The 12,502-nt window shown below is 39.5% G+C and overlaps 2 protein-coding genes across 2 annotated transcripts; both read right to left on the bottom strand.

Annotated features, from left to right (window-relative positions):
* Positions 1-586: 586 nt before the first annotated feature.
* MELLADRAFT_102213 (uncharacterized protein) lies at positions 587-2,612 on the bottom strand (the record flags this gene model as incomplete). Its single annotated transcript, XM_007405345.1, has 4 exons — positions 587-1,190; positions 1,266-2,209; positions 2,295-2,485; positions 2,558-2,612. 4 exons carry the CDS (start codon positions 2,610-2,612, stop codon positions 587-589), a joined length of 1,794 nt encoding a protein of 597 aa, XP_007405407.1.
* A 4,064-nt stretch (positions 2,613-6,676) lies between these two features.
* MELLADRAFT_102214 (uncharacterized protein) lies at positions 6,677-12,342 on the bottom strand (the record flags this gene model as incomplete). Its single annotated transcript, XM_007405344.1, has 15 exons — positions 6,677-6,737; positions 6,842-6,968; positions 7,059-7,137; positions 7,226-7,304; positions 7,381-7,508; positions 7,607-7,662; positions 7,736-7,755; positions 7,840-7,892; positions 7,970-7,979; positions 8,073-8,221; positions 8,559-9,187; positions 9,269-10,517; positions 10,592-10,654; positions 10,737-11,228; positions 11,299-12,342. 15 exons carry the CDS (start codon positions 12,340-12,342, stop codon positions 6,677-6,679), a joined length of 4,239 nt encoding a protein of 1,412 aa, XP_007405406.1.
* Between the last annotated feature and the right edge of the window lie 160 nt (positions 12,343-12,502).

A 12,502-nucleotide genomic window follows, 5' to 3' on the forward strand; every position in this document is an offset into this window, starting at 1 on the left:
GAAGCAATGACAGTGGGAGGGTAAGCATGTTGTCTTGTGTGACCGTGACTGTCGTAAATGAGGTTATGACGTCATTTGTTTTTTCGTTACTTCCTGCTTTACTTACCATTCATTGCGGATCACAAATCGAAAAGTTCTCTTTACCTTCACCTTACATCGGAATCTGTCTCAACAATCCTTCGCCTTCTAAATCTTGAGTTCCGTACGTGATATATGTCATTTAGCCATGATATATCTTCAGAGTCTGAATTTCTTTCAAAAGCGTATTCTACTTTTTCAATCAATTGTTTTAGTTTTGGCTATCGGGTGAGCCAGTATACCATTGTATACATATGCAAAGAAAGAAAATATATTCTCAAAATGAAGATATGTTGACGATGATGTCAAGCTGATACAATGATGGTTATGTGTTCACTTATTACCTTCATGAGGCTATAAAGTGATTTTACAAGGATAAAAATGTGCATATAAAGAATAAAATGAGTTTTTTTGGATCGTGATATTACATCCAACAAACGAAATGACAGTTTTGTAACCTTGAGGAGTCCCAAAACGTTCGATAATAATTTTACATAGTTGATGAGTATCAAGAATTAGCACCATCCAACATGTTCAAGGCATCTTGAAGCGATCGTTTAGCAACGAATCTGATCAATCGATTCCCAGCTGTTGTGCTCCCGGGGTCGGATTGAGGAGATTCAGTGGAGTTAGGAGATCCAGTTCTACTTCCACCTTGTGATTCTTGTACATTCTCAAAAACGGTAGCCAAGGTTGCATGTGGACCTTGAGACCACTGACTTGCGATAGCCCTTTCTTCAACCGCAGACCTTTCGATCGGAGTATTGTTTGAGATTCCGTGATTGGACCTGGTAGGATCACTTGAAGCACATTGACGTGCAACCACATCTGCGAGTAATTGTAGATTTGCGTTCCCAATGTTAGGATGAACTTTGAGTTTTCGCCATGCGTCCGAACATGAAACCATCTGTTCTTGATCATCCAAAGCTATTGTCTCAAAACATGATTGTGAGCCGCACTTCGTAGGTTCTCCACAGCAAGGTATATTGGTATAGATGTCAACTATCGGATCCGAACGAGCAACTTTCAAGCCAATCTGATCAGATGGGGTGGTATCGGCTTGTTGTGCCGTTGTTGAGTTCGAGATTGCGGTACAAAATGCCTTTCCGAATCTACATGGACGATAATTCGATAAATCACATACACTCTCATTGTTCAGGATGGTTATATGGTAAAGAGAGACTCACGCGTCGTCGCAGCAGGCAGGGCAATCGCTCGGGTTACCGCTACAATCACCTTTGCTATCTTGATTAGCGATGGTATTTTTCATTGAACCTGAAATCGTTGGCTGTGATTCGACGAATTGATCGGTGAAGTCCCATAACTTAGGTGGTTTCACAGTAGACCGAGGTCTTGAGCGGATTGGGACCGATATGCTTTTGGACAGATCGTTCTCAGAGATATCGACAATCTTATGCAAGGGTCTAAGACCAACCTGACGACAAACGCAGTCGGCTTCGGATGTACACAATCCACAGCCATCATCCATAACATTCAAGGGCGTTTTCATCAAACTCGGGTCTAGCCCGTGTTTAAGATTGTTAACACGACTAGAGTTAGATCTAGTACGATGAGTGTTGTTCACTACAGGGATGTGCATCATCTGCTGCTGATCGAGTTGATTGAGTGGAGACAGAGTGGTGTGTTGTCGTGGCTTCTTGGAGGTTGAAATTTCGGCAGAACTTGGTGATCCTTCGCAGTCGGTCACTGGTTCATTACGCCTCTTGGTGATGTTTATAGGAAGGCCAGCGGTCGTCGGGACATTTGTGGCGGGCTTAGGTGTTGAAAGTGAGAGCTTTTTTCGTAATCTAGTCACTTCGGTTCGCAAGACTTCGAGGTGACCTTTCATTACATTGTTCTCTTCCTGATAGCGACTGGCCTTCGATTCAAGATCGGATGCCAAGGTTTTGTAATGATCTACCTCTTCCTTTTTTTCCTTTTGAAGAGTTTCTACCCTTTGCTCCAATAATTCGATATATTTGGTTTGTACGGAGGTTGCTGCGCTTGAGACTTCCGTTATAGCTTGCAAAGAAGAGCCAACATTGACGGGGATGGCAACATGAGTGGGGTTGGAATGAGTTGTTGCATTGTTCGTGGGCTTGGGATTGGTGACCTTTGGAGGTTGCTTGGGCTGTACACGATTTGTTGACGTGTTCGATAGATGATTAGGGTCAGATTCACTCGAGACGCCAAAATATTTGGAGAACAAGTCACACCTCTTTAGGTTTTCGCCCAGGCTTAGGACGCTCAGGTATAGTCCATTTGGTCGGAACGTCTCTGCGCTCCGCTCGAGGTGCGGAAAATGGAAGCTGGTTGGTTAATAGATCGGGATGGATCGGGGCAGGCTGTATAGGTAGGTTCTTGGAAGCCAGCTTTGGTCTGATAGGTTGTCGTTCTATGTTGCCTGCTATCAAGATCCTCGACCAACAGCTAGTAAGCAAAGGATATGCAGTATGACAAAGGAAGCAAGGTCACTGACATTGTGAGGTTTCTCCAGAAGCTCCACCTGGCGTGTGGTCTTTGTTTATGCTCATTCTTGAAATTCAAGTTATCTTGAAGACTGGATATCTATCTGTGAGTTTCAAACTATTCAAACCACTATTTCCCAATATCAGATACGGAAGATATTTTGTTATATGCAGTCGTCCACATTATTCAGACTCTTGAAGGGGAGATAGCCTGCATATGAATTGAATCTTCACGTACATGGAGGCAGAGGCAGCTGGAGTCACTTGCCTCGGGAAGAGCGTGATGGAGACTTTTGGTGTTCAACGAGATATCAATGGATTCGAATAGGATTGGCTGCACAAGGGTTGGCCTCTTGGAGGTTGTCGTGATATAACGCCAGACGAGGCGAACCATAAGACACGATCGTTTGTAAATAGACTTTAGTCGTCTTGAAATCAATGAGACCAGTTTAAGAGTCACAAACAGGCACACTCGACTGTCAAAACAAATCAAATCTTGACTTTACACCCGTAACATACATACTACGCCCGGTGCACTGGAATCGGGCGGGGCAGGTCTGTGAGTGTGTCAATAGTGGCTCTCAAACCTGACCCAGTTTCAAAAAACCCGGTTGCCCCAGTTGAATTTTTGGCTGGGAGCTGTCAACAAATGTCAACTTGATACACAAAGTTACTGCCAAAAAACAACTGGGTCAACTGGGTTTTTTGAAAACCGGGGCAGGTTTGAGAGCCACTAATGTCAGTGTGACCAGCCCTTTGTTGGCTGTTTTGGTTTTTTTTTTTTTTTTTTTTTTTTTATTGCATGGTTTTAAGTGTTTTTTCAGTCCTAGGACTATCAAACACTCTGCACTTATTTCTAGTACCGGTAAAAACCCTGTGGCTGTTCAGGGAAAAGGTTACTAGTGGCTGTTTAGTGTGCGCGTACAAATGTACGATGGGTTTTACAAATGGTTATAGGCGATGAAGTAGGGGGAAGAGAGTTTTTCACTCTATGGGGAGGGGGATGTTCTTTGGATGAGGCTCGTCAACGACGCTAGCCCAGACCCATCTGTCTCTGAATCTCCATGTTGAGTTGCAGAAGTCTGCAATTGCTTTGAATGCTTTGATGTTCGAGAGCAATGTCTTGTTCCACCTCCAACAAATTTAAATCGCATCATGGCATGCGCGCTCACGTCGCGTTTTGGGATGCGATTTCAGATCGCATATGTGACATGCGATGAAACGCCTGTGCGATGTGAGATCGCACAGGTTTCATGCGATCCAACTTGTGAAATCGCATCCTTTTGTGCGATTTGACTCAGATCCGATTTAAAATCGCATAAACTCAGCGTGACCTTATCCTCAGGCGAATCAAGATCGCATTGGCTCAATGCGACTCAACCGCTCAGGCGATTCATGATCACATCAATCAAATGCGACTCAACTGCGCAGGCGATTCAACCCATGGGATCGCACCAAAAATATCCGAAAAAATTGTCTCATCGCTACACTTAAATGCGATCCAACCTCGCCTTGTTTCATGCGATTCTACCCCGGATTTATTATCGCATCCTCCCATCCGATTCAATCCCACTTGCCATTTATGAAGAAATGATTGAAAAGTTTCTTGATCAAATCACAAACTACACAATTTTAATTCTTGTATGTTGCGCAGCTTGAACTGTGACCTGGCCTTGAGAATGAAATCTTGATTGAAGGGCTAGCTGTGACGGTGAGAAAAGTTACTTTACCATCTCGTAAGATAGCTGGATTTACTATTGATGACAAAGGAGTCCTGACAAAGGAGTCCAAATCAGTCTTCTTTACTGCTTTCATTTCACACTATAAGTTTTGAGAAATTATTTTGTACTTCTTACATATCCAGGAAGAATTCCACCAACATATTGAACTGTAGTAAGATATCTTCTATTACCAGAAGTGGTATGACATTCAGTAGCATTCCACCCAACCTCTGAAAGAAACACGAATTGCAAATGAGTAGGGACCTACAACAACTTGTGTTATACATGAAATATGTGTAATCTATTGGAATCAATACATATTTTTGAAAATGTAAACAAAATTTCAATGAAGGTCACTTTTAATTGTGAACTTCATGCAAAGTTCACAGAAAATTGGAGTTCGCATTTTTTTGTGAACTTCATTATTTGTATATGACCAAATCATGTCCTCAGATTTCTATTGCTTTCTGCCATCTCTTGGGTGGTTTACAATGGTTGAAAGTTGGCTTTTTTACGTAGTTGACGCTACAACAATATGTGGTATACATAAAATATGTGTGTTTTATTGAAATCAATGAACCTTTTTAAAAAAGATTAAACAAAACTTTGATAAAGTACATATTGAATTGTGAACTTTTTTCAAAGTGCACAAAAGAATGTAAACTCCATAAACAGTTCAAAATGGAAGTTTACAATGACACTTGAACTTCATCCAAATTTCACATTTTTTCGTGAACTCCATCCAAAGTTCACATATGTTTTGTGAACTTCATCCAAGGTTCACATTTTCTTGTGAACCTTTTCTGAAGTTCACATCTTTTTGTGAACATTTTCCAAAGTTCACATTTTTTTGTGAACTTCATTCAAAATTCACATTTCATTGTGAAGTTTTTGTGAAGTTCACATTTATTAGTTGAGTTCACATTCATTATTTGTATATGACCAAATCTTGTCCTCAGATTTCTATTGCTGCCATCTCTTGGGTGGTTTACAATGATTGAAGTTGGCTTTTTTATGTAGTTAGACGCTACAACAATTTGTGGTATACATAAAATATATGAAGTTCACAAAAATTTCACACAATGAAATGTGAACTTCACAAAAGGTTCATGATGAAATGTGAACTTTAGATAAAGTTCACCAAGAAATGTGAACTTCCAATGGTTCATATTTTATGTATAATACAAATTGTACGCGTTTCTTATGTATAAAACAAATTGTACGTATATTCCATGTATGATACAAATTGTACACACATTTTTTTCATGTGTAATACAAATTGTACGCATATTTTATGAATAATACAAATTGTATGCGTATTTTGTATAATACAAATTGTTGTAGCATACAAGTACGTAAAGAGAGCCAACTTTTAATTATTGTAGACCACTCAATAGATAGCAAAAAGAAATTGAAGTTTAAGGACTTCATCTCATCAGAAAACAAATGAAAAATGTGACATTCACAAAAAGTCCAGAGGAAAATGCAACCTTCAGATGAAGTTCACAAAAGTATGTGAAGTTCACAATAAGATGTGAACTTCAGATGAAGTTCACAAAAATAAGTGAACCTCAGATGAAGTTCACAATATGATGTGAACTTCAGCTGAAGTTCACAAATATATTTGAACTGTAGACAAAGTTCACAATATGATGTGAACTTCAGAAGAAGTTCACAAAAATATTTGAACTGTAGAAAAGTTCACAATAAAATGTGAACTTCAAATGAAATGAGATGAAGTTCACAAAAATATGTGAACTTTAAATGAAGTTCACAAAAATATGTGAACTTTAGATGAAATTCACAAAAATATGTGAACTTCAGATGAAGTTCACAATCAAATGTGAACTTCAGATGAAGTTCACAATTAAATGTGAACTTCACCACAATTTGACAATACAATGTGAAGTATAAATGCAGTTTACATAAATATGTGAACTTCAGGAAAGATTCACAATAGAATGTGAACTTAATCACAATTTTGCTTACATTTTATCCAAAATTCAACTACGGTCAACCAGCCAAAAAATAGCAGGAACAAATAGAAGTCTGAGGGGTTGATCTTCCCCCCAAAAAAATGCAAAATTCTGACAAAGTTCACAATAAAATGTGAACTTCGGATGAAACTTCATCAAAACTTTATTTACATTTTCAAAAAGGTGTAGCAATCCATAAACTACGCATATTTTCTGTATAAAAAAAGTTGTTGTAGGGTAATATTAGGTTAGGTGTAGCTCCTCAGCAGCCAAATCAAAGCTCTCAGAATGTGCATCATCATAGTGCATAACAAGTTTCACTGAAGAGGTTGTAATAAAAAAACAACTGGCGGCACAGCCTTTCCCATCTCCTCTGTCTCTCCTATTTTGAGAAAAACGTTTTCAAAAATAGAAATTGAAGCCTTGTTATTGCTCAGCCTTTGAAACTTTCAGACTCAAACTCTTCTATATTTATCCCTAAAGATTCAAAAGCACTGGAAATTTACAGAAATGAACAGCAAAGATACAATGTAAACCCAAATGCCAATCCTAAATCTTTTCAGAAAAAAGTGACTGAAAAAGAAACACCAAGACTTACTAAAGAAGCATTTGTTCCATTTGCAAAACATCGCCTTTCCAAGGTTTTGGTTGTTCATGCAATTGTTCCCTAAACTCTTCTTTAAGCTTCATACAGTTCTCAATTGATATGGCGGAAACAAAGTCGGCTGAACATTCCCCAAGCAAAAGATTTGATTAATGTGAATAATAACCGAATAATTACAGCTGTTTTATCTCAAAGATTGAGCACAGCTTACCAGCTACCTTGATACAATTCGCTAGATTACAGACTTGATGTGCCGTGTACGCAGGTATGAAAACTGCTTCTCCAGGTTTCTATTTCATTTATTCAATGCAAACGAGTCATTGGTCAAAAAAAGAATCTATGAATTTCCAACACCAATAAAAAGAAACAATCACAGACCTGTCTAATCTCATAGCCTTTCACCCCATATTCTTTGCGCAGTTTGTTTCTCATCTCAGCGTCAATGTAAGTTCTTGTCCTATAATTAATTTATCCAAAAAGCAGATCAAATCAGAAACAGTCGCCATCATGAAAGATATGATGAACAAACATACACGTGAATTGGATCATCATATCCACTCTTAACCTCTTCAATCGAGATCCCTAATTGTTGAGCATGATGTTCATAGAGAAATTTACGTACTTTCTCCGTATCATTAGCATGATATAGATGCCATAAAGACTGGGGATCAGATCAAAAATTACTTCAGTGTTTTGCTATATTGTTGTGAGTCGTAAATTGAGATCTCAATCTAAAGCATATCAGATATGTTTGCTCACACAACCTTCTATTCCTTCCGGATTACATCTGGCATACGTTTGGATATTGATGGCATCTACAACAAAAAAATCATGAATTGATCTTATATATCAGGCACCCGGAATTTGATTGATAAAAGTTGGCTCAACCTGACATGTCCATATGGAGACTTCAAAGCAAACAATCCCAGATGAACGGTTAGATGGATGTCAAAAAGAAAGAGATCAATCTTGATTTAGATCAAACTACAAACCCGGTTGATCCAGATGATCCACTTTGATCTGAAGTTTGCATAGCAATGTACATCTATATAATCCATCACTCAAAGCAGTCAACACAAAGCCAACATGTGAAAGAGAACAAAGATTCAAGACAAAACTCACCTTTGGTCCACTATGTCAGAACAAACAAAACTATTAGTAAGAAGGAAACAGGATGATTGATGGTCGCATGGAAAAGCAGATTATCCAAAAAGGTATCACTTACATATCTGGTACGTTTGCATTCTTAGGAAAATGAGCTATGAGATTCTTCAATCCAGTTCGCCTAGTGCTCTCTCCCATGGGTACTGCTCTCTGGAAATCTTCAAATAAGTCACGAAACTTCAGATTCATGTCTATCTCGGGTGGCCAATCCTATAGGCAACAATTAGACACAAGCACATTCAGAAAACTTTACCTCTAAGTGAGCAAAAGAATACAGACAAACCCTTAGTTTCCATGCTGTTGCATCATGGAAATTCGATCCTTTGAATCTCTCAAAAAAGTCTGCAACATTTGTCTTGATGGTGTCACCATGCGGCGAGTTGGAGTCCAACATGCTACACTGTTCCTCTCCATAATTTGTGCTCAGATATTCAGGATCCCAAGGTAATTCCATTCGATCTTGAGTCCCAGTCACCACTAGAGGAACCCCGGATGACCAAATCTGATCAAACATCATGTGAGTAGATTCAAGTGTGTTAATATCTACTTTATAATAAGGATCACTTTCTGAATCCGGTGGATGATGAATGAAGTCATCAATAGCGACAGGTGGAGGTGGAGGTGTGGTATTGATGGAGTCTTGTCGAAAGACCTTATCGATCTCTTCTAAGTATTTCAAGATTTCTTCCCGAGCTAGATGTGATACTTTGAAGTGTGAAGAAGTGTCATGTTGAGATCCAAACGCTTTCACACAACGACCAGTCCGTTTGATCCAAGAAGAATGACGATTGTGTCCATCTGCACCGTTTCGATTGTCCTTTTCTTGGTCATGTTGATCAGACAGTGTTTGAAAGATGTTGAAGCACATCACACATGCTTCCTTCCCACACCTTTCACACATCCAAGCTACTCCAATCAACGTTGTCGCACAATAATCACATTGAGTTGATACATCAATCCTTCTACCGATAAAAATGACACTTTGACTTTTTTGAAATTCGATCAACTCTCTTTGCAAGACAGGTTTCAATGCTTTTCCAACAGTTCTCCTTAGATTAATTAATTCATTCATATGTTCAGGTAATTCGTTGAATATCAGAAATTGAGCTTGACGATAAGAAGTTTGAAAGGCTGTTTGATTAATAGACTCGAAGATTGGTCCTCCTACTAATTTAGCTGTATGTTTCTCATAGATCCATGATCAAATATGAATAAATGCGCAGATAAATCCCCCTTTTCTACTAATACAAGATGAACATCTATATTTTTTCAATTCTGACGGTAATGATGCACAATTCCTACTCTGTATTTGATATTCAAATTGTGGCAATAGAGTTCCATTAGAATCTGACAATTGCTCAAAACTAAGTAATATGATTCGTGGATTTTTTTTAGACTTTTCCATTGATTCATTCTTTAATTTTGGAACTAATAGGTTGGCGTTGTGAATGGATGGATTGTTGGCGTTTGGTAAATTAAGAATCAATTTTTTTTTTTTTACGGGTTGTTCGATGTCTAAAGGTTGAGTCAATGATGTGGATGGAGATGAATGTTTGTCAAGAGACTCTTCATTTGCACTTGTCCCACTGATAGATATGGTGAGCGGATCTTCAAAGCAAAATTCTTTCTGTTTCTCGTTTGTAGATTTATTCATTAATTTGTTCTCTAATTTTGGAACTGAGATATTGGTGTTGTCAATGGATGTATTGTCGGGGTTTGGTAATTTAAGAATCAACTTTTGTTTTTTTTTGATGGGTTGCTGAATGTCTGAATTTTGAGTCACTGATACTGATGGAGATGAACGGTCTTGTTTGTTGGAATACTCTTCATCCTCACTTGCGCCGCTGATGGATAAGGTGATTGGATTTTCAAAACGCAGTTCTTCCTGTTCCTTCAATCTGGCTTCTCTCAGGCTCTTGGATATTCGTATGAAAGTTTGTGTGTTTGAAGAATACATGTCCTTCCATCCGTCTGCGCTGGGATCGTGTAAATGAGGCCATTCATGGTTGAGGATCGGTATAGGAAGTGTAGATGTGAAAGTGAGATCGAGGGGGACGTAATGTGTTTTGTTATTTACATGAGCAATCACAATCGGTCGTATATCAGAAGGGGGAGGTGAAAAGAATGGGAATGTGTGCATGGTTGCAGCGTTGTATTGAGTATAGAAGATGACAGGCTGGTTGTATGTGTTGGCAATGAGAGTCATTCCACCTGGCATTGGGTACCAAAGGTCTCGGCCTGCTGAGCTGTCTGGGTTTTGAAGTATTGCGAGTAATTTTTGTATATCATAGTTGATACACAAATCCGGGATGTACTTCTCGTACCAATCATATCGCATACGAACCTCCAATTCCATCTCACTACGAATAATGGTTGCTTCTTCTGGTGACCGACCAAGGCAGACAGCGATGGACGCAAAAGAGCAAAGACCTTCGCCTGGCACTTCGGTGACATTTCTTAAGAAAGGGTACAGGTAAGCGGGAATTTCATCTATGTAAGGTAAAGGCTGGAATGTGATATAGCAAGTCAGTGTATGCTCTGCTGTGATGTTGGGATCCAAATATATCAAATCTTCCTGACCTTTAGCATTTCATGATCTACTGTAGTGATTCTGTTATCACTCTCTGTTTGTTGAGTCGGTGGCTAAACGTAAAAGTAGATTGCACAAAAACAAAAGTGCATGACTTCAGCATTGAAATGAGCTGAGGAGAAGGGTTTGACTTACGGCAGAAGGACCTTGTTTGGGTTTGATACCTTGGGAATCGGATTGTAGGATGAGTTGGCTGGCCTTACCACATGTAATCGGAGCAGATGATTCGGTAAGAGTAACCAAAGGGGCATGATTTGTCTTGCGCTTTTTTGATGGGGAGTTGACGACAGAGGTAGGTGAGTTTGGATCCTTTTGTAATTCTTGAATCGTTTCTAATTGAAATTCAATGTTCTTTTGTTTTGGTGGCAGAACCTGAGAAATCTGGAGAATCCGTGTGGAGTCTTCATCTTGAGGTTGTTCAATATGCAACTCATTTCGGGTGGTTTTGTGCATCTGTGGAATGGATGGGAAGCTTTCATTTGGGGTCTCAAATTTATCTTCTTCAAATTCGAATGGCGGAGGAGTTGACAAAGGAGGTTGGTCTGATCCATCCTTGATGTGAACATCCAGTCGAATTCGCGGAGAGGGGTTTGGCATTTCAGTTTTTATCGGTGCTAGACTTGTGAGCTGTGTACGATCAGGCAAGTAGAAGGAGATCAATTGATTGTTATCAATGGAATGTATTTAGAATACTTACCTTTGGGAATGGCAAAGTTCGGTTAGTTATTCTATTACTGATTTTTGATGATGGTGCTAACATCGGAGAGAGTGTGACTTCGGACTTGCAAGGCTTTGACTCAGTTGATTTGACTTGAGTGGAATCGGAAGACTCAGTTGGTTTGGAAGACTGATGGTCTTGATTGATCTTGAAGTTACAAAGATATTGTTGAACTTGGACCGAGGTTGTTTGCTCAGGAGTCTCACATGGATTTTTCTCAGCCTTCTTGTCAGGTCGAGGCTGATGATCGGGTGGATTCGCATGCTTGGAAGTTGATTCTTCTTGTTCTTTGAGTTTGATCTGATACTTCGGGGTATTTGAATAGCTCTCTTTAGTTTCCATTCCGTACTTTGATTTTGTCGATGATTTCATTTTATCTTCAACTTCGGCTCCATCCTTTGTTACTTCAACTTCCGCCTCGTCTTCTTGCTCTGAGTGAGCTGTCGCACCTTTGGTCAATTCGGCAAGGGTAATTTCACGTTCAAAGCGTTCTAGGAGGGAGGTCTGTGTGGCGTGGTCGAGGTTCTTCATGCGTCTGATGTGATCAGCATATTTTTTAGAGAGAGAAGGAGGTTTAGAAGGATGTTTGATAACCGAATCGGGTGCAGGCGCTGATTTTTGCGATTTCAACTTGTTTGATTTTTTTGGCTGATGATAGTGTAGTTCTGTGTTTGAGCGAGGGTGATTATGTTCTGGTTTCTTGATCGTGAAAGTCCAGGAGTCTGATGAAAGTTTTCGATCAGCTCGAGCGTAGAATGGGCAGTCTCCTGGTGAACGAGCATGACACGTTGATCCTTTGTAGCACTTGAACTCAATCCACGAATCGATGGGAAGATACCGGGAATCAAGAACTGAGAGCTTGTACCCATGATCTACTGTGAGTGGATCGATATAATTGTATAAATCTTGAAGGTCTTTGAAGACGGTGCCCGTTGGTGGTGACCGTAATAAAGGATTGCCTTCCTGGTCCGTCGGAATATATAACTTTGAACTAGCTTTGTTAGAATCGGGTATGTTTTTCATTGTAGCAGGTCCAGGTGTGAGAGATCGATCGAGATTTGTGAACTTGACAAAACGAGATTGAGTCCCCTCCTGCAAAGTTGTGAAGCAGGAAGTTGAAATCGTAGAATTGTGAGGCGGTGATTGCGTAGTCTACTTGTGAATTTTGAGTCGGATAAGATTA

This window comes from Melampsora larici-populina (assembly GCF_000204055.1).
Source record: "Melampsora larici-populina 98AG31 unplaced genomic scaffold MELLAscaffold_3, whole genome shotgun sequence".
NCBI classification, from domain to species: Eukaryota; Fungi; Basidiomycota; class Pucciniomycetes; order Pucciniales; family Melampsoraceae; genus Melampsora; species Melampsora laricis-populina.